The 23,185-nt window shown below is 36.3% G+C and overlaps 2 protein-coding genes across 2 annotated transcripts in view; one reads left to right on the top strand and one right to left on the bottom strand.

Moving 5' to 3' along the window:
* The window catches only part of LOC127874886 (uncharacterized), a 35,438-nt gene extending 19,342 nt beyond the window's left edge, over positions 1–16,096 (top strand). Inside the window, exons 4-12 of the mRNA XM_052419553.1 lie at positions 1,389–1,490; positions 2,183–2,215; positions 2,610–2,753; positions 3,222–3,364; positions 7,497–7,659; positions 7,853–7,933; positions 11,224–11,496; positions 11,747–12,022; positions 13,108–16,096. Coding sequence (XP_052275513.1) covers positions 1,389–1,490; positions 2,183–2,215; positions 2,610–2,753; positions 3,222–3,364; positions 7,497–7,659; positions 7,853–7,933; positions 11,224–11,496; positions 11,747–12,022; positions 13,108–13,232 — 1,340 coding nt within the window. The 3' untranslated portion in view covers positions 13,233–16,096. The remainder of the gene's footprint in view (positions 1–1,388; positions 1,491–2,182; positions 2,216–2,609; positions 2,754–3,221; positions 3,365–7,496; positions 7,660–7,852; positions 7,934–11,223; positions 11,497–11,746; positions 12,023–13,107) is intronic.
* LOC127872189 (uncharacterized) lies at positions 14,587–22,944 on the bottom strand. The gene is made up of 3 exons (XM_052415519.1): positions 22,776–22,944; positions 22,163–22,298; positions 14,587–14,608 (listed from the first exon to the last, which is right to left on the bottom strand). The coding sequence occupies exons 1-3, from the start codon at positions 22,942–22,944 to the stop codon at positions 14,587–14,589; spliced, it is 327 nt and encodes a 108-aa protein (XP_052271479.1).
* Between the last annotated feature and the right edge of the window lie 241 nt (positions 22,945–23,185).

Here is a 23,185-nt window from a genome sequence, read left to right as displayed (position 1 = left end):
TTAATTTTTCGGCGTAACTGTTTGACTGAAATTACTTTTTTTCCTATTTCTATATTTTGTTCAAAAGGAAAATTAAACTAATGGAAACGATGGAGTGTATGCTTACATTTATTGTTCATGTACGCATTTTTGGTGGGTGTGTGGTCCTCGCGGTCCAATGACCTAGCACTGTTTAAGCCGGGTTCTGACATATAAACGGACAGCAAAGCTTGATCCGAGACGACACCTTCCGCTTTAATTGGATTTTTGCTTTAAAACTTCTTTTAAACGAAAAATATCATAACATCAAAAAGTGTCGTCTTTGAATAGCCTATGCGGACTGCCCAGGATTATCTAGGACGACACTATGCGCACATTCGTAAATGTTTTTCGCTGTTTTTTTCCAGAACGCGGCTAATTCGTATTAGACTTTCGACAATGAACACTTTTTTTATTCTATGCTGTCCTGTGGCTTAAAGAGAAATATCAATGAATTAAAACTGATAATTCACTGTTTCAAACAGTGAAAAATAACAGTGAAAGTTGTCACTGTTTTACTGTGAAATGACGTCCTTTTTTTAACGAAATGACGTCATTATTTTAGCAAAATTCTTCAGTTTAACTCTTTAACAAAAATAAACGGTGACAAAAAGCATAAATTAAAAAGAAACTTGGTTGGATTCGGTGGAAAATTGATTTTAATTCACCAGTGATCATAGAAAATAATATTTTCACTAGTGAAATATAGTCTTAATGGTTATTTTATGTTACTGAATCTAGAACTCTTTCGTATTGGCAATGATCAATCGATCCTTGTAGACGTCATCAGTCAGGCTCATGTTCACATCGTGCAAATCTGTAAACCACCAAATGTTTGCGAGGTTTCATTTAACTTTTTAAACTTTATTTGTTAATATATTTGTTAAACCTCGTATTCCCTTTACCGATATCATCCTCATCCGATATCAGTCTGTTAACATAAGTAAGAAACCATGTATTCTCTATTTATCGAACCATTTTGTGTTGATAAGTGTTATAGATCGCAAATCAATAGTCAGTTAATTCAATAACGAAGCACTGACATATGACCCACGTCATGTTAAACGATGTCTTATGTTGCATGTCATTGCGAAATTAGGTTAGAAACTACGCTCTCCGCTTTCAAGTTACGCAAACTATCGTGAGCTCATTAGCCGAAAGGTTAGCTCTAGACCAGACTTTGCACGTATTGCATAAGACACATTTTTGTATAACGTGACTCATATAATCTTAAAAAACACTAAAGTAGATGCTGTTTGTAATATTTTATTGTTATTGTAAAACAATTCATATCAGTAAGTTGCCTCATTGTTGTAAAGCATTTAAATGTTCATGCATGTACAATTACGGGGTTAATAATTCTATTTTAGAATACAGCATCGACGTTAAAGGAAGTCCGTGTAAAGGAGTTAACTGCAGGAAGTGCAAATTGACTGTAAATGCCTCTGTTGGAGCATTAAAACATACTGAAGGTATGACAAACGATTTTCTGTTATAAATAATTTTGTTATAGAACATGGCGAACCTAAACATTTGTTATAAATATTTGCAAAATCGGCTCTATATTATTCCGATTGGACTAATAAACATGTCAATCGCAAAGTATATCATTTAGGATGAACATGGTAAACTTTAACTTGATATTGTGTACTGTAAACTTGTATTGTTATATTGTGTCCTGGATTTGAAAATTTTGAACAAACCAAAAAGTTATCATCCTACCAATGTCCGCGATGGATGCAATTAAAATATCATGTAAACACATTGTTGTGTCTAATAGATATCATTTTGGTAGAACCTAATACAACTTCCTTGTGCAATGTTCACTTGATGAACTTTGTCAAAAACATAAATAACTCACATCTATAAAATGATTGGTGGATCTAATTTAAAAATCAATTAAAGATGATAAGCAGCAAAAAAAAAGATATTGTTATATCTACCTTTTTTTATTTTACGTATTTTAGATGTTTTTTACGATAATAGATATATTTACTAAATTCATTATCGTTGTAAAGTCATCTAGATGGGTCAATTGGGTAAATCGGGTCAAACAATTGCTACAAAATGTATTTTAACTGATCCTGGTAGGGTAGATTGTCCTTTCTAACATGCCTTGCGATGTATACGAGAACGGTACAGTGATCATATTTAATTATTGCAGGTAATGATTGCCGACGCTATAAATTCCATACAGGTATGTTTGGCGTGATTATCTTTCGCTATGTAACATTAATGTGCTTCTTACGTTGTTTTGATTTAATAATCTTTGCGCTGAAATTATTGCACATAAATACAATAAATGATGCAATATAAAAGAAGGGTTAGCTCATGCATGAGGATTTAGATAAATTTAACAAAAAAATCTGTTTACCATTTTTATATCCGGGACAACATTTTACTCACAGTAAAAGCATCATTATTATCAGCATAATATAATGATTACAAATAATAATCAATATAGTTATCCTTATTATGATACATAAAATAACGGTGATAATAAGGTGTAAAATATGTTGTTTTGAATAAAATATTACTTAGTAGGTAATGTTGTTATTCTGTCATTACCATGCTTATATTTATGTTATTAGGTTATCACAACTGTACCGCTAATCCTAACTGGGGTTGCATCGGCAAGTGTATGAACTGCAGCGGCGCGTGTTGGAACTACAGCAGCATGGTTGAGAATCTGGGCAAACAATCGCCTTGCACAGAGGATATAGACACAATTAAGTGTAAGCCTCGCTGTTTGATTGCTGTTATGCAGTGTAAAGAGTTTCGTCGCTTTCGTTTCTTTAAATACGGATCTGCCGAAGATATCTACTAACGCTGAGATATTAGTACCTCAAACTACAGCCTATAGCCTCTTCCGGCGTTCCAAAGGCGATAGTTTTGAGTCGAATTCTGGGAAAATAGGACTTAATGCATGTGCTTAAAGTGTCGCAAAACAGTAGCCTGTTCAATCAGGGACATCACTTTCCACATAAACTGGATTTTGGCTTAGAGGGACTACTTTTAAACGAAAAATTCCTTAAAATCGGAAAGCGTCGTCCGACACAGGCTAATATGGGACGACACTTTACACACATTTCATGCACAATTCACGCACACTTCACGCACATTTTAAGCACATTCGTTAGGCACAGTTTTCCCTCAACGAGGCTCATTTTACAACTGGGATGCATTTTGTTCCTTTCCTTCAGGTTGCACGTTGCTGCATATGCGTCCGGAGAATCACTGTCGCAACCGCGGGAAATTATTTTGCGAAGATCATAGGCAAGAACCAAAATGCACGTGTCCGGTGGGATGGACCGGAGACACTTGTGAGACTCGAATGAATGAGACTGTAAGTTAAGGAAACCAGTCTGAATCTAGTGATGCTTGTGACAATACCATTTATGAGCATACCGATCTTAATGAATGTGCGTAAAATATTGTCCAAAATAGGCATTTGCAGTCCGCACAGGCTGATGAGGGTCAATACTTTCCGCGTTAACTTAATTTCGTTTAGAAGAACCCTTCTTTAAATGAAAAAAATGTCATAAAAGCGCAAAGTTTCGTCTCTGACTAGCCTGTGCGGACTACACAGGCTAATCTCTGACATAACTTTACGCACATGCATTAAGCCTGGTTTTCTCAAAGCGAGGCTTATTTTAATCGAGTGATTGAAAGCTTAGAACAACAAGTGTAATTATTGTCACTAGGTTTGTTTCGTAGATCTTGTTTGAATACAAAAATTGTCTTCTCTCTACTTATTGTCTGGGTATTGCCATACGTTCATGCCAGACAGTAACTTCATGCCAGACAGTAACATTTGATACGTTGATGTTAGTGTATGTTAGCCATTGCATGTAGGTTATTTTCGGGTAAATCGTCGGTTGTGCATACTATTTAAAACTATATATTTTTATATTGATATATATTTTTATGGTGACTGTTATTTTGTTAATCTGCATTTTCAAAATGGCGTGTCTATTATAAAATATATTGCTTAATTGACATTTAAAGGTCAACAGTACCTCATTTTATAAGGAAGACAAGCCCAAACCCAATTGACATTTACTACACAAAAAATAGAAACGGTTGTTTATGTTGCGCGGAAATGCGGGTTTCTTCAAATGAATGGTTTATCTTTTTTAAGAACACACACATTTGCTTTGGTACCATTGTATACTATGATCAGCTTTGCAATGAAAATGAAAATATGTCAAAACCATTGCTGTTCGTGTTATGAGAAGTGACATACCTCGTCTTTTGCCCCTCCCAGCGTTTAAGCATATATTAAGCTCTTTTTTTTTACTTTTCTTCAAACAGCATACGCGTGATGCGTGCATATAAACCAATAAACCTGTGTGTTTAAATTTGATCTGTGTAAATTGTAACATATATGTTTGACCTTTAAAGTGGTTCTGTGCGAATATGAGAAATTGATACAGAAACAGTCACATCTTTTTTGTTTTGGCAGATAGTTAAAACTAGTAACCATCCATTGTTAAGAAGACTAATATCCATCAGTCGATGAGGACACTCGTGAACTTTGCCATGGGCTGTCTTTTTTATTTCAAACACATTAACTATCCTTTATGTTTAATTGATAATCTAAATGCGAAAATGGTTATGTTGTTTTTTGCAGCCATCATAGCTCCATATCAACCTGCGTATCCGTCCACTTATGAGACCACAAAACATTGCGTGACTTCATAGCGGACAGCGTAGCTCCAGATCAACCTGCGTATCCGTCCACTTATGAGACCACAAAACCCTGCGTGACTTCATAGCGGACAGCGTAGCTCCAGATCAACCTGCGTATCCGTCCACTTTTGAGACCATAAAACCTTGCGTGACTTCATAGCGGACAGGGTAGCTCCAGATCAACCTGCGTATCCGTCCACTTATGAGACCATAAAACCTTGCGTGACTTCATTGAGGACAGGGAAGCTCCAGATCAACCTTCGTATCCGTCCACTTATGAGACCACAAAACCCTGCCTGACTTCATAGCGGACAGGGTAGCTCCTGATCAATCTGCCTATCCGTCCACTTATGAGACCATAAAACCTTGCGTGACTTCATAGCGGACAGCGTAGCTCCAGATCAACCTGCGTATCCGTCCACTTATGAGACCATAAAACCTTGCGTGACTTCATAGCGGACAGCGTAGCTCCAGATCAATCTGTGAATCCGTCCTCTTATGAGACCACAAAACCGTGCGTGACTTCATAGCGGACAGGGTAGCTCCAGATCAACCTGCGTATCCGTCCACTTATGAGACCACAAAACCTTGCGTGACTTCATCGCGGACAGGGTAGCTCCAGATCAACCTGCGTATCCGTCCACTTATGAGACCATAAAACCTTGCCTTACTTCATAGCGGACAGGGTTTCTCCAGATCAACCTACGTATCCGTCTACTTATGAGACCATAAAACCTTGCGTGACTTCATAGCGGACAGGTTAGCTCCAGATCAACCTGCGTATCCGTCCACTTATGAGACCACAAAACCCTGCCTAACTTCATAGCGGACAGGGTAGCTCCTGATCAACCTGCCTATCCGTCCACTTATGAGACCATAAAACCTTGCGTGACTTCATAGCGGACAGGGTAGCTCCAGATCAACCTGCGTATAGGTCCACTTATGAGACCACAAAACCTTGCGTGACTTCATAGCGGACAGGGTAGCTCCAGATCAACCTAGGTATCCGTCCACTTATGAGACCACAAAACCTTGCGTGACTTCATAGCGGACAGGGTAGCTCCTGATCAACCTGCCTATCCGTCCACTTATGAGACCATAAAACCTTGCGTGACTTCATAGCGGACAGGGTAGCTCCAGATCAACCTGTGTATCCGTCCACTTATCAGACCACAAAACGTGACTTCATAGCGGACATGGTAGCTCCAGATCAACCTACGTATCCGTCAACTTAAGAGACCACAAAACCCTGCGTGACTTCATAGCGGACAGCGTAGCTCCAGATCAACCTGCGTATCCGTCCACTTTTGAGACCATAAAACCTTGCGTGACTTCATAGCGGACAGGGTAGCTCCAGATCAACCTGCGTATCCGTCCACTTATGAGACCATAAAACCTTGCGTGACTTCATAGAGGACAGGGAAGCTCCAGATCAACCTTCGTATCCGTCCACTTATGAGACCACAAAAAAAACCTGCCTGACTTCATAGCGGACAGGGTAGCTCCTGATCAGCCTGCGTATCCGTCCACTTATGAGACCATAAAACCTTGCGTGACTTCATAGCGGACAGCGTAGCTCCAGATCAATCTGTGAATCCGTCCTCTTATGAGACCACAAAACCGTGCGTGACTTCATAGCGGACAGGGTAGCTCCAGATCAACCTGCGTATCCGTCCACTTATGAGACCACAAAACCTTGCGTGACTTCATCGCGGACAGGGTAGCTCCAGATCAACCTGCGTATCCGTCCACTTATGAGACCATAAAACCTTGCGTGACTTCATAGCGGACAGGGTTTCTCCAGATCAACCTACGTATCCGTCTACTTATGAGACCATAAAACCTTGCGTGACTTCATAGCGGACAGGTTAGCTCCAGATCAACCTGCGTATCCGTCCACTTATGAGACCACAAAACCCTGCCTAACTTCATAGCGGACAGGGTAGCTCCTGATCAACCTGCCTATCCGTCCACTTATGAGACCATAAAACCTTGCGTGACTTCATAGCGTACAGCGTAGCTCCAGATCAATCTGTGAATCCGTCCTCTTATGAGACCACAAAACCTTGCGTGACTTCATCGCGGACAGGGTAGCTCCAGATCAACCTGCGTATCCGTCCACTTATGAGACCATAAAACCTTGCGTGACTTCATAGCGGACAGGGTTTCTCCAGATCAACCTGCGTATCCGTCCACTTATGAGACCACAAAACCTTGCGTGACTTCATAGCGGACAAGGTTGCTCCAGATCAACCTGCGTATCCGTCCACTTATGAGACCATAAAACCTTGCGTGACTTCATAGAGGACAGGGAAGCTCCAGATCAACCTTCGTATCCGTCCACTTATGAGACCATAAAACCTTGCGTGACTTCATAGAGGACAGGGAAGCTCCAGATCAACCTGCGTATCCGTCCACTTATGAGACCATAAAACCTTGCGTGACTTCATAGAGGACAGGGTAGCTCCAGATCAACCTGCGTATCCGTCCACTTATGAGACCATAAAACCTTGCGTGACTTCATAGAGGACAGGGTCATGAACAGATTGTGCAATTGCGCGGGAAGGTCTGGATCTTCGCTGGCCGAATACGACATAACACCCATTTTCGCATGACGCTGGTCAATTGAATTAATGATACGTGACCAGGATGCGATTTTCAAATGCGATGATTTTAAGCTTTTGTAGAATAATTGTACCAATGTGTATACAAATATGTGGTTCAAAGCGTCTATACTCTTCGAAACCTTCAATATTACTACTTAATTAGATAATCTGCTGTTTTAGGTGACCTGTAAATGCTTCAAGACCGACATCACGTGGAACTCTTTTTGTGGCAAAAATGATATGTACAATTGTACCGACGACGACAGGCCGAAAAACTGGAAAAAGTGCCGACATAACATTGAGAGGGTGACGTTCAGTCGATGTGTTTGTAAAAAGTCTGAAGGTAATTTCTCGATTGGAAACCGCTTTACTTAAATATTTTAGGATGTGTTTGTAACTTTCTACATCATTAATTTACGTAAGTATGTATCAAGGTAGAGAGAGGGCTCAACACAAAACCGTCTGTATTTTCTAAAGATGTGTATGTTTTATATGTAAGATTTAAAGTTTACGTTGTATTTAATATATCCTTTTAGTACATCACTCTACGAAATTCTTACCGGAATGTTCGCAGGAGATTCTACAGCCATGGGTAACGTCTGCAACGTCTACAAATGGTAAACTGTTAATTCTTATAGTTTAACTCTCTTAAAATATTGAATTGAATATAACTGAACTGTATTTCCATACCTTTCACAAAAGGTTTATCACTATGCAGCATTTTAAAATCATTCAATGTGATACAAATCATTACGTTAGTTGTATTAAAGGAATATTATATCTTATCAACGTATTCATAACGTAAAGAAATTGCAATACATTCACATATTGCACTAAAGTGAACACATCTCCCTAAAAGTTGCTTAGTGAATCGCCGTCTACTATGTTAAATCAATTTTTAATTGCACTCTGACAAAATGGGGCCTTATGTGCGTGAAGTGTCTTCCCAGATTAGCCTGTGCAGTCCGCACATGCATTAAGCCCTCTTTATCAGACGGCGTCACAATTAAGTAAATATGTTGTCATTTTTACAGGAGCTGCAATGGTATAGATGACTACAGCCATCACATTCACCTTTCCATTAAAGGGGCCTTTTTACGTTTTGGTAAATTGACAAAAATTAAAAAAGTTGTTTCAGAGTCGCAAATTTTCGATTTAGGTATATTTGTGAGGAAACAGTAGTACTGAAAATTTTCCATGCTCTAATATAGCTATTATATGCATTTTTGACGATTTAAAAACCTGAAAATTGTAAAGCGTTGCAACACGAAACGATTGAATACATTGGAGAGTACTGTTGTTATATTTTGTGAAATTTCGAGGATGGATTATATATAGTATAAAAAAAACATCGATCATTGTGTAAGGAAGGTTGGTCGAGAGGTCTAAGTGGGAGATGTTTTATGCCAGGACGTCAGGGGTCAGTGGTTCGAGGCCTATTGATGGTTACTTTTTTTTCTTTTAAAAATTTTATTCTTGACTTTTTTCTTGATTTTTTAGAGCAAATGTTTACATTTTTCAATAGAAAGCACTTAATGACAAACTTCAAAACATGCTAAAATCTGTGAAAAGGCCACTTTAAAAAATTAATACTAATATACATTATAATGTTTCAAGCCAACCATTTAATCTTAAAACGGCATGATATCACAGAGGGCTGGAACGGTGTTGGGATAATATAATGTAGCGTGTTTAACCGAAAATGACTGAAATCAAAATTTATTATAATAATAGTCGCAAGGGTTCAAACTCAAAAATTTATATTGTCTGACAGCCATCAATCAGATTCCAGTTGCATTGCAGTAAAAAATACAATTCAACAACTTTAGCATGTACACGTAGCGAAAAATTGGCTCTATCGATAATCAATTAACACTTTTAGCACAATGCATTGTAAATCCTAATCTTAAGAACTTAACCCTTTGCATGCTGGGAAATTTGTCGTCTGCTAAAATGTCGTCTGCTGAATTTCTAAAATTAGCATTTTCTTCGATTTTTTTTTAAGAATACTATCAGAATAGCAAACAGTTTGGATCCAGATGAGACGCCACGTTCTGTGGCGTCTCATCTGGATCCAAATTGTTTGCAAAGGCCTTCACAACTCGGTTCCCGCACTGTAAGGGTTAAACACTCAAACATTGTCATTTTTGATAATTCGGTCGAGAAGTCGCAACACAGCGAACTCCAACCATCACACTATATTACCCAACACCGTAAGATTGTTAAAACAACTTGACAAAACGATGTCGCTCACCGCGTGAATTGAAAGCATTTAAGCGAACACGTTCTCCTTGTGATGTTGCGAAACGATATGAAGAAACATTGTGCTTTGCTCGACGTGATTATTTCAGCAGCATTTAAACATATCAAATTTCAATTGTGGCCAGCTTGTATGCTGCAGGCAGCATATACGATGGTCAAGTGGTCCATACTATAGTGACAGCGTTCTGCCTCTGGAGGAGCTGGTACTAGTGTTCGCATGGAATCCACGACACGCAACTGGCGTATATGGAAAACTCCATGTGCCATGTCATTGTTGTTGTAGACGGATTAAATAGTGTGTGCATATGTATGACCAGTTGCATGAACAGCTTAACCCTTTGCATGCTGGGTAATTTGTCGTCTGCTAAAATGTCGTCTGCTGAATTTCTAAAGTTAGCATTTTCTTCGATTTTTTTCAAAGAATACTATCAGATTAGCAAACAGTTTGGATCCTGATGAGACGCCACGTTCTGTGGCGTCTCATCTGGATCCAAACTGTTTGCAAAGGCCTTTAAAATTCAGCTCCAGCGCTTTAAGGGTTAAACGGACACTAAACAATGTTTATGTTCGGTGTTCGTGCGTTCATTTATAACTCGTGGTCAGTTATGTTCTGCCGTTGATGGGGTAAAATAGCTGTAGTCAACTAACGTAGCCTGTTACAATGAATATAGTCAACAAATAGATAAATTCCGATGACGTTCTGTTTGTGTTCATGTCAAAATTGATTTATGGTATTGAACGCGTTATGGCATTTATCGGTTAGCAATGCGGAAACATGATTTGCTGTAACATGACAAATATTCGTTGAAAATTCATTGAGCCTCGATATGAGGAAACTGTGCTAAATGCAAGTACCTAAAGTGTTTCCCAGATTAAGATCGGTTTGCCCGTAGAGTCTAGAATGGATCCGTTTTTTTGTAATATTTGATACGACTAAGGTTTTATTGCAAAGTGAGTTGTTATGGAAAGTCCAAATTGCTATAATACACTCCAACCCATTTTGCCATTTTGCAATTAAATTATTGCAAATCGGGTTTATTGCAAAACAGGTTGTTATAAAAAAAAAATGCACATTGCAATAAAACACTGCAACCCGTTTTGCAATAAAATTATGCACTTCTGGGTATTCTTCATTTAATGCATACATTCAGCCTTTTCTTATCATATTTACCTTAGAGACGACATTTGAAACTTCCTTTATACCGTTTCAATATGAAACAATTAGTATATGTATTGATTTTATTGCGAAACGGGTTGTTACACAAAATTCACATTGCAATAAGACATTTCAACCCGTTTTCCATAAATTAATATATTTTTGCGTTATATTAACTTTAGTACTAAATTGTTTGAAAACACATTCGACGGACACATTATGTGTTGTTTTATCGTATTAAATCTCAAAATTCACCACAATCCATGCTATTTAATTTTAAGTCTAAACTCACAGTTTTGTCTATTTTTTCTAATGGAAAACTGTCCCCATACGGCCCCATATTAAAACATTAAAAACACGGTTGTATATTATACTTGTAAGGTATTATTTATTCACTAGTGATATTGAATCACCCTGTCTAATGTTACAATTTGGATACTTCTTAACCTGCGAAAACATTTTTTCCGCAAATGCTTAACATGATTTCAGTTCCCATAGTAGTCCTGTCAGGCCCAGACACAATAATGGTGAAACCAAGCAATCAAGCGTTCTTGCATTGCGAGGTATACGGGAATCCCAAACCAAGCGTCTCATGGACCAAGAATGGTTCCCCTCTGCGATCGAGAAGCCGCTATAAGACATTCAGCAATGGCACACTTCTGGTACGCAGTGCCACTCCTGGGGACGCGGATAGTTACACGTGCCGCGCAGACAATGGGGTATCTTCTCCAGTTGAAAGAACAATTAAACTCTCACTTAGAGGTAATAATTGCAAGCTCAGTTACTGATGCATGTTGCAATGGTCTTTGATGAAAACATATTTTTCTTTTGGTGCGTGTGGTCATTTAAAATCGTTATTGTAATGTACACATACTATATAAGTAAATATAACCCCCTTTTTAAATGATTTTCCCCTGTCTCCATTATTATATATATTTTTTAAATACAAGCATATACAAATATTCTTTACCTTCCTACTAGTAATCACGCTTAATGTGTATGTTTTTATCAGAAATGCTGGTGGCAAGAATCGAGAATCTTAATGGAAAGGTGGTGGAGGGAGGTCAAATCCTCCTGACCTGCGTGGGCAAAGGTTACCCTGAGCCTGCCATCACCTGGGAGAAGGCTGGACGAGCCCTTGTTTCTGGTGGCAATGTGTTCATCAGCAGTAACGGTGGTTTGACAATACGAGATGCAACTTCAGGTGATACAGGAACATACACCTGCATCATCGCCAATACAGATGAGAAGATTGAGAAATCAACATCAGTACAAGTTGAACCAAAAGGTGAGTGAAACGTGGTAGTGTGTAGTATGTGTACTAAGGTGTGCACTGACTTTAGCTCACCTGAACACCTAGTGTATTTTTAACTTAATTAGTTACCACTCTAAAGGCTACAATTTTAATTGAATCTTGATGATGGAACTTTTCTACATCCATTTTATCCAAACCTCTAAATCAAATAGGACATTTTTCTGTTACTGAAAATAGTATGTATGCACGCAGTACTGGTCAACGAGAGTACCCATTAAAAGTGTGAGTGGTTTAAATATTATAAAATGACAACAAAATATTGTTGAAACCAGTTACAAATCCACACAAACAAACAAAACCATAATTAGATTGGTGAACCATTCTGCAAACAAATGTTTCTGCGGTGAGTCTTGATCTGTTTTCATTTATAAATGAGCCGGGCTCTGTGAAATACGGGTTTAATGCATGTGCGCAAAGTGTCGTCCCAGATTCGCCTAAGGAGTCAGCACAGGCTAATCAGGGAAGACACTTTCCCCTAAGCTTGATTTTTGCTAAGAAGAGACTTTCTTGAAACTTAATATATCATAAAAGCGGAAAGTGTCTGATTAGCCTGTGGGGACTGCACAGGTTAATGTGGGACAACTTTTTACACACATGCATTAAACCCGCCTGTCACAGAGCTTGGCTCATATGCTAAGTGTCCATTTCAATTATGCAAGATGGCAAATTAAGTTGCATGGTTTTATTTCAGTTAAATAGTGTGCAAGTCCCTTCAAGTAATGCCCGATGATAAATTTGCGATCTTTATCAATTTCCTATTTTGTGTCCCTTACATTAAAGCTTGACGACAAATTTGATTTCTTGATCCGTTACCTATGGTTTGTGTCCCTTTGTAGTTATGCCCCGTGACATATTTGATTTGTTAATCTGTTATATATGCTTTGTGCCCTTGATCCTTTCTTAATATACAGTTATGCCTGATGTGTTACCTATGTTTTGTGTCCTTGATCCGTTCTGTATGTACTGTTATGCCTGATGTGTTACCTATGTTTTGTGTCCTTGATCCGTTCTGTATGTACTGTTATGCCTGATGTGTTACCTATGTTTTGTGTATCTAGACAAATGTGAGGACAAGACCAGTCTAATTAAATGTCAAGAGATCGTCTCAGCTCGTCTCTGCGGCTACACCATGTACTACAATATCTGCTGCAACAGCTGTCGAAGATTCGTCAAAGGGGAATAGAGACAACATGTATTCTTATGAAACCAAAAACAAATGAAATATTGTTTATTCACAATTGTGTGAAGTTATATTTTTAAACTTGTATTACATAACTTTTGAATTTCTTGTAAATTACAATATGAAATCAGTTTGAGTGTGTTATCTAAGGGTTGCATCCAAGCATGTCTTTCGGTTTGAAACGCGATGCAAGTTTGGATGTTTGTACTATGCACTAGCAGTTATCGAAAACTGGTTTTGCGTAAAAAATGGGAACTTTGTGCTCAATACTCGACCCATGTGCTGAAATGTATGCTAAGTTTCATACATTATGTAATAACCTTTTATTAATTATTGTATTTAAAAACAAAAAAAGAAACGCTTGTGATGACCATTTTTTTAACAAGCCTGTTGCATAAACTATTAAGAAGGACGAGTATATGTTTTTACAGAATTGTTTGATAAAGCTGATGGTGTAAATTGGAAGTATTTTGCATTGTACTGTTTTATTGAAATATTCTTTTATTATTCAAGGTCAGTATGTTGTGGTTATATCTAGCCACTGGTGGAACTCCACACCTCATTTTGAGATTTTGCTGCGCTTGTTTTGTATAATACGCGATGTACGTCGGAATCATTAATGATTGCTCACATACAATTTGAATAAAAGGTTACCTTTTAAATATTTCTATTGGTATAAACACTATTGATTCATATGTTATCACTTTCTATTTGTGGTATTAAGAAATGATGTATTTTTTATAACACTGAAATCAAGCTACAAGTTTACTTTGTGCGTATGGTTGATTGCTTATTATCATAAATGTCAGTCGGTTTATTTATTCAATTATTAAGAATGTAAAACATATATTGAAACAACATAATACAATGCCGTAGTATATTCCATTACGTAAGAAGACCACTGACATAGGATTAATCAATATTGTTTCATGTATTAAAAGTGTTTTCTTAACTTGCCTGGTGCTAAAAGGAGAAATCTCCCAATTTATTAATATTCTTCAAAACAATTAAATGTATTGCTTAATGTTTTGATGGCATTGATGAAACTATAGGATTCCCAAAAGAATCAAACCTTTGATGTAATAATTATGTTTAGCATTATGTTAAGATTATGTTTATGAGATAAAAAATAATTGAAAATTTTAAGTTAATTGTCAAAGTGTTTTTTTCTCATATGTTCAAGTCATGAAACAAAGTTATGCTTTTGTGTTTCAATGTGTACTTATCTGTTTTTATGCATTTATTTGGTACTTATAGTATATGTATGTATAAGTAAGTAAGTAAGCAAGTAAATAGTTTATGATAGTGACATGTGCATTTCATATAATACAATCAATAATATATATTGATATATATATTAAGCATCCGGCCCATTGGACCTATAAGTCACCTCAGCTGTTAAGCTCATTCTACACGTAAAACATTTATATATATACCGTTCTATTCCATAACAAGTGATGTATGAATGGAAACGAGAAAACAGATATCATATATACAGCAAATATATACAGTTTCAAATGATCAAGATTATGTTGTCGATGTTAAATTATAACATGACCTACGCTCCAGGAGTGAAATAACGTAATGCTTAATTTTGTTTATAACACGGGTGTTATTACACTAGTTATATAACTGTAAAATGGCGTCATTTTTTGAAGAAATGACGTCAGTATTCCAGCGAATTCCTTCAGTTAAACTCTTTCACAATGTGATAAAACGGTGAAAAGAGCATAAAATAAAAAGAAAAATTGTTGGCCATGTTATAAATAGGATCTTAGATTCTTAGACAAGTCATCTAAATAAAGATAAAAACGAGGCTTGACGATTTAAATAAATTCAATACAAAACGACCACTCATGCAAGATCCTATATATATTACGGTATTTTACAAACGGCTTTTCATAGCAAAGCAGCATAAAACAATTGGATATACTGTAATGTCAACAAATAATGTTCTTGTATAAATAAAAGTGACAGCACTGACACAAATTCAAATTTACAGTGAATACATTACGGACTGCCTGTGCAAATATGCTTTAACAATGAACTATGCAGTCTTCCTGGGGTATAAATTCAATATATGACAAAACCTTTTATCTGGGTTAAGATGAATAAAGTCATGTTTTAAGAAGATATCACCAAACACGTCAGTCCTGATAATGTTTTATAAATCACATACAAGTAGAACATGTTTCTCATCCTCTACGGACGCTAGATCACAAAACCTACATGTTCGATTATCAACTGGTTCACCAACGTATCTTCCTGCCTCTATTCTCAATGGCAATATTCCCGTTCTAAACTGACATACTAAGTCTTTAGCTGGAAGGTCTTGTAGAAATTGGTATTATATTGTCACTGATATGTTTAATACAAATGGATTACAACAATACATAAATATCGAGTCGGCTTTACCGAAACATGCCTTATTTAATGGAATAATGAATGTTTTTATGTAAGACTGGTATCAATCTCTAAATAGTGTCACGGGTCCCTCCGGTCGAGGCAGAAATAAGTTGCGTACTTATCGCCTATTTAAGGACGATTTTAGTACGGAATCTTATTGTCAGCTTATAATGTCTCCGTATCAGCATGTTGCTAATCAGGTCATCTACGATCTGATCGGGGGGATACTCGATTTTCTAAACAATTTCTTAATTGCGTAATAGTGCTCGTATTTGAACTAAATATTTTAATTCAATTATTTTAACAATGTTTTAAAAATGGATTAGCAACAGCCTCTTAGGTTTATAATGTAATATAGAGGTGATGTGTACAGAATTGGAACTCTGGTAATTTTATACATGTATACATATGGGTTTTTATGATTAGAAATGCATAAGTCTCTGATATTTCTAATTTAGAAAGATTACATACAATTGTCTATTGTATATATATATATATATATATATATATATATATATATATATATATATATATATATATATATATATATATATATATATATATATATATATATATATATATATATATATATATATATATAATATATATATATATTTGAAATATTTTGACGTTGTAATATATTGTATTATGCCCTGATGAGCTATGCGAAACGCGTTGGCTAAATCAATATATATTTAAAATCCCAGACACGTGTTTTTACTTTTATTATATAATATTCACAATCTGGATTATTACATTTTACTTATATAACTATATAACTTATATAAATATATATATATAAATATGTGTACTGTTGTATTGTATATAATTGAGACTATAATAAAGAATAAATAAACAGTAATGAGCGTTCATGTTTTGAGAGGTTCATTGTCACGTAGTCTTCACACTTAAATTCCGTTTTGAATGTTGCGTATGTTCTCAGTTTGGGCATGTTTAACACGACGTGTGACCATTTGGCTATATAATGTTGGGTCATTAAAGATTTTGCTATATCCAGGTCGATACATGATTAAGCGTGAAACCGATCAATAATCCCTAACGTTGATAGTATCTGCTTAACGTCGCTTGACAAATTATTCACACATTTGGTATAATCAAAATTAAACACTTTTTTGGTGAGTCTATTGGCATCCATTTTAATAAGTCTATTCCAGAATCTGAGGACACAAACCCATCTTCCATACAAAGTCGGTGTCCAGCCAGAGTCTCCATAAAGCGCCAGTAGTGGGGTAAATCTATGCACGCCCATGAAATATCTTAATGCACGGTTGTTTACATTGTCAAGTGATTGATATGTCTTAGCGCCCCACACCGAGGCACTAATTGGTGTAATACATGCGGTGTATAATTTTTCATACGACCTGAACCGGAAGTGTTTAATGTTACGAACCTTGCTAATTAAGCTTCCAAGCGCCCGACCTGCACCCTTTGCCAACGCCTCGCAGTTCGGCCTGAAGTCGTTTTGTTCATCGAAAATTACTCCAAGGTATCGGTACTGCGCTACAGTTGTTCAATGTTCACCAACTCGGAATTCCTTATCTGTCCGTGATTTTCTTCCCCGCCGGAAGTGCACGGTTTTCGACTTGTTGGTGTTAATTATCACGCGCCAACGTTTGCACCAGTCGTGGAGGGTATTAAGCATTGTTTGTTACTTATCCTCGTTGTCTTATACTAGCACAATATTGTCCGCATACATAAGAATGGACACGTTTGCATCTCCCATTGAAATACCAAGGTCAATGTCATTGGTTTCTTTCACAAGGTAATTAGCAAAGATGGCAAACAAAGTCGGCGATAAACAACACCCCTATATATATATTATATAGTTTCAAATTGGGTAAAATGGTGGGTCTGGGTCAAACTGTAATTCTACCGCCGTATTGTTGGGTCTTTAGTCGATTGTCGGGTCCAAAGTCGATTATCGGGCGCTTGGACCCGACAGTTGAAGTCCACTTATAAAACGGCTGCTTAACATCCTCATCACTATTTTTAAATTCAAATTTGCATATGTAACTTTACTCGAATTGTCGGGCCTATATCTCTCATTAGCACACATTAGGTCAAACTCCTCGCAGCAATTACTTCCCTTGGGCATTCGCCAATCATTAATGTCTCTTTCTAGAATAAGGGAGGCCACTGCGTATGAGATTGACCAACCTCCGCGCAGTGATTTGACGGGAACCAGCATAGCAACGAACGACAACTCTGTAATAAAAATGGCCAATTTTCACGGTTAAACTTAAAGGTAGGTGGCGATAATCTTTATTAGGTTTATTTATATTTTTGGTTATTAAAATTATTCTGCAAATGACTGCATTTAAACTTAAACTGCATCCAATAATTAGGACACAGTTTCTGAAGTTTTGGGTGACAACGAAAAGATATTTCAAACATGTAAATCTGTGGCACGAATTTAGGTGACAAACTTGTTACCGCAAACAAACAAATGTAACCTATAATCTGACTTTAACGCAGATATAGTGACCTTCATGAAAGCAAGCATGATGGTAGCATTAGATCGTTTCCATGCGACACAATTTCATTATACATTTTAGGCTGACTGCAATGGTTAGACTGGGGTAATAAATTATAAAAGAACAGAATCTTTAACCACACAAGTTGGACTAGCCTTAGTGGTACAGTCAAGTTACTATTACCGGATCAGTAGCGTAATACAGTTGTTCTGGGGAAAAGCAATAAATGGTTTAAGACTTCTTTTACACCAGTTTGATAAGGTATCGGGACAATCGCTCCCACAAACAATCGCTCCTACGCTAAATTAGTTCTGGCTTCCATAACTTTAAAAGTCGCTTTTTATGATTTATGGACCAACCCCAGTAGGAAAGTCAACCAGGAATTCCGAAAAGTTGACAGTTAACAAAGACCGGTCCAAAACAGCTTGTAAAAGCAGTTATTGGTCCAAATCAGCTACTTGATTGGAAAGATTGACATTTTTCACATTTAACTGATATGATATTTCACAAAATACTATCTCAAACATTTAACATTTATCTTTTCTGCTCTAACATATCGAGAAAAACAGCGATGCGACACACATGATTGAAATGCGAATCTCCCGAGATTTCACGGTCATATGATGTTATTTCTATTTTTAGTAACATACCATGTGCTCAAGTGTTTACAAATTCAGAATTACATTTCCCGGTATTTTAAATTATTCTTGCTTGTTTTGTAAACAAATTGTAGTGTAAATACAAAATCAATGTACAAAATATTCAAAATTACCAAATTCACTTTGAAATCAGTGTTTAAATCCACCAGACGTAACTTGTTAATCACAAACAGAAAACGAAAGTAATGTTTACACTTCCAGCAAAAAATGTCAAGGTCGATCCGAAAGTATGACAAAGCGACAATGGCGTCAAAATTATGACTTTCAGGCTGATGAGAGTTATTTTCATCTATTGTAAGATGCATTTGAAACATTTGAACTTTAAAATATGCCCCGATGCAGTAATTAATATTCATTCACCAATATATGAAGAAATGTATCCAAGAAAATGGACTGTCTTTGATTTATAGCGTGACATAAATATGTCACGACTCTGGTTGACTTTCGATACAGGGTTGGCTTCAGCTAACGCTAAATTTTACAGGGCGGACATTCGCTCCTACGATGTTTTGACAGGGCGGACAGTAGCTCCTATATTATTTTGCCAACTCGGACAATCGCTCCTACATTATTTTGTCAACCCGGACAGTCGCTCCTACATTATTTTTTTTCCACGGCAAAACGTACTATATGCCGATCAAAGACTTACACCTATAATTAACCGACAATTCATTTTGCCAACTTGTTGACAGTTAGCCAATTCAAAGCATTACATTTCCTACATTACATTTATTGGAATAAGTGCCATTTTGCGAATGGGATAAACATAAAAACCGCAAATATGTTGTTCTTAATTTAATTTGTTTTTATGATATGACATTTATATGACATTTATAAACATATATAAACACAAAATACACAAACGAAAAAACATCCAAAAGAAAGGTCTGTAGTGTCTGTCAGTGGCTCACCGTCTTCTTTCTTACGCGTTTTACCACCGATTATATTTATATAATAGCAAAGAATTAAATTGTAATATATTGATAAAATGTTATCGGTATATCTTACAATAACACAAAATAGACCAGAAAAATTATACATTGAAGACGAAATTCATAAAATGCAACATGCAGGCAATTCGACTGTACAGACATTTTCGATTTACTGCATAACCATCATATGGTAGACTTAGACGTGTGCTTCTTTGAGTACGAGTGACCCTCTAAGCATAGCACAGACTGATCGCGTTTGTTTGTTAGAAGTTCCATGTTGGTAGTGAATTATTGGCGTAATATTGACATTACAATATATACATATTGTTTTCACAGATTGCTAAATTACATTTAAAGAATCGACCAACTGTAACATAGTTTCTTAATAAGTAAACTGATTAATTAAAATCACATTGATCGGCTCATGTTAAATTGGCTTTCTGTTAACAAGTTGGCAAATTTAATTGTCTGTTAATTATAGATGTTAGCCGGGTTGGCAAAATAATGTTGGAGCGACTGTCCGCCCTGTCAAAATATCATAGGAGTGACTGTCCGCCCTGTCAAAACATCGATGAAGGGATTGACGTGAAACACGATCACAATTTTATTCTCCGACTTAATTCTCGTGTTTGATAACGAAGAAATTTGTCGAAATTAATTGTCAATGGAAACAGTGTTTTTTCAAATAAAATATGTTAAAGTTCACCTGCCGCGGTTTTAAAAACCCGTAAAACACCTTTATTTATCGAATTTAGTGCATATCTAAACTATTTCGCACCTCACTTCATTTCAAATACGGTGTTATTAGCGAGAACGAATAGAACAAAGTCGCGATTTTTCACACATTCCGATGTTCTCGCCATTTTCATTCAAACCGGAAGTGACGTCACAGGCACTCAATAACGACTCAATTACGAGCCGGCATTATAAATGGCTTCGGATGTATTATATCTTGCAACTTTAGTTAAAAAATTGTTGAAAAATGGCAGATGATAGCGATTACGATGAGTTTTCCGTTCAACCGTATATGTATGAGCCAGAATTTAGTGACAGTCAATCAGATTTTTCTGATTCTGACTCGGGCAGCGAGGAAAATTTTACCGATGCCCAAGACGACCATCGTGTTGGGAATACGGATTGGTAAATATATAATTTTGTTACATGCAGGTGTCGGCAAAAAACAAAAAAATAATTATTATTTGATTGTTATTCTACAGTACAAGCTTGTTGAATATGACTAGGTTGTATGGTCTAATTATTATAAATTAGAACGGATACTTGAACCTGTTCTGATTAGGAAGGAATGTTTGTATTGCAATTCGACGTACATGTATTTCTTTTATTTTCAGGTGTGCATGTTCATGTTGCACACCATATCGTGTGCAGATTGAGTGCAAATGCTGCACAGAATACCCAGAGCTGATGGAAAGGATGGACGAGGCAGGGGTATAAGTGCATAACTGAGCATACTGGCTGCAAAGCTGTCTCCATCCAGATGTCATTGAAGTTTCGTTTTATGAGTTCCTTGATGTAAATGGTCCCATCGGTGATGAAGAACCAATACATGAGTAAGTTGTCATTAATTATTAAAAATGTTTATGAAACCAGGACAGATTGTTTGTAAAGAAAATACACTGTAGACATTAAATAACACAATGTTTTGTGTGAACTTGTCATTTGTATTTCATACTGTAAATATGTTTTGATACAAATAATAAAAATAACATAAAAAAGACAACAATTTTAATCAACATTAAAATACGCGTGTTTACAAGATGACTGGGTTATCTAATTGTAAAATGAAGTATCAATTTGCTACACAATGATTTTTGGTTACTTACAAATGCCAGTTCATTATTATTTTTCAACATTTGAAATAAAAATATAAATACAAGCTGTTTGATTTTTTCAAAAGTACACTACAATAACAACCTGCTACAACATGATGTGAAGTTGCTTACAAAATCTGATTTCTGACATATTTTCAGTAAAATATATATTATATAATATTATATTCAAGCTGAATAAGTTTGTTAAACTGTAAACTTAAGTAAGAATCTGCTACAGCATGGCTTGTGTAATTGTCAAGTTGAAAAGTACCTTTGTTTTACTAAACATACAAATATTTATCATAATGGTATCCTTATACATGTATAACTTCAGAGTATACAGATACATTGCATATAGAAGACTGGCTCGTTGGATTTGGCACCGTCTGAGCAAGAAGGACCGACGACCTCTTCCGTCATGCGCTGTGGCAGCCATTCGTCAGAGATTTCCGTCCCACTCATACATTGGATTTTGCTTCGTCAGGGATGGAAACTAACGTTTTACAGTTGGTTTCTTTAAAAGTAATAGATAACTATACAACAAAACGGGCAACCACTAATTTCCATCCCTCTTCGCTAATTAAATCGCGATGGTTCTGCACAGCCTCTGACTTTAGGATTCTGTTTGCAGATGAAGACAGGGGTGGCGGTGAAAACAGAATGTTGCCAGAGGCAGCCCTTGCATTGGCATCGCTCTTGTACTCCTCTTTAATCCTAAGCAGCTCTGCCATTAGTTCATCAACATAGTCTGAAAGTTATATTAAAATAAATTATAATTATTGATAAATTGTTCCTTCTTATTAGAAAATAATAAACAATGAATGTTTTTTGTATTGTTGTCTTCAACCATGTATTACAGAAATCTATTGCTTTAAGAAACCAAACATTTTGATAAAAGATTGCATGTAAACTCATGTATTTATTTTGATATTTTAGATAATTTCACTATCTGTTCAGAAAAAGAGACTTGTATCAAGATTATTCTAAAAACTCAACAAGTTCAACATGCAAATACATTTAATGTTGTTTTACATTCAGAATAATAACAAGATTTTAGAATCATAATTTCTAAATTTTGTTTCAACATATTGGACAAGTTCAGGTGATTTCTGTAAGCGGTAATGTATTTTTTTTATGTGCAAAAACAAAATTCTTCAACAAGATAATTCAATGTTGCTATCTGTGGTTATTAGTTATACAATAAAATTCATTATGAATACATTACCATAAGTGCAATTCTCTTTAACTGCTTTAACCACATGGTGTCCAGCCTTGTACTTAGGATAGGAGAGTCTGTATCTTTTTCCCCCCTGTCTGGTCTCAGCCTGCTTGCGGTTTGCATTTGCCACGGAATGCAAAGCAGCAAGATGTAGTCTGCAATTTAAAAGTAACATTATTTAAAAATTTGCAGCTCCGTAAGATACACGTGCATGCCAATTATCAAGTTGCTATCTTCAATATTGCTAAAGTTATGACCAATTTTAAAGTTTTCGGACGGACTAACAGACTGACAGACGGACGAACTGATGGACAGTTCAAAAACTATATGCAACCCTTTGGGAGCATAAAAAATAGAAAGTTTCCCCATGTATAGAAACAGAAAATAAAGAATAAAAACTATATCACAAGAATTGA

The sequence above is a fragment of the Dreissena polymorpha genome, chromosome 3 (assembly GCF_020536995.1).
Source record: "Dreissena polymorpha isolate Duluth1 chromosome 3, UMN_Dpol_1.0, whole genome shotgun sequence".
NCBI lineage: Eukaryota > Metazoa > Mollusca > Bivalvia > Myida > Dreissenidae > Dreissena > Dreissena polymorpha.
Note: the sequence above shows the minus strand (reverse complement) of the source record. Positions and strands in the feature narration are given on the sequence as shown.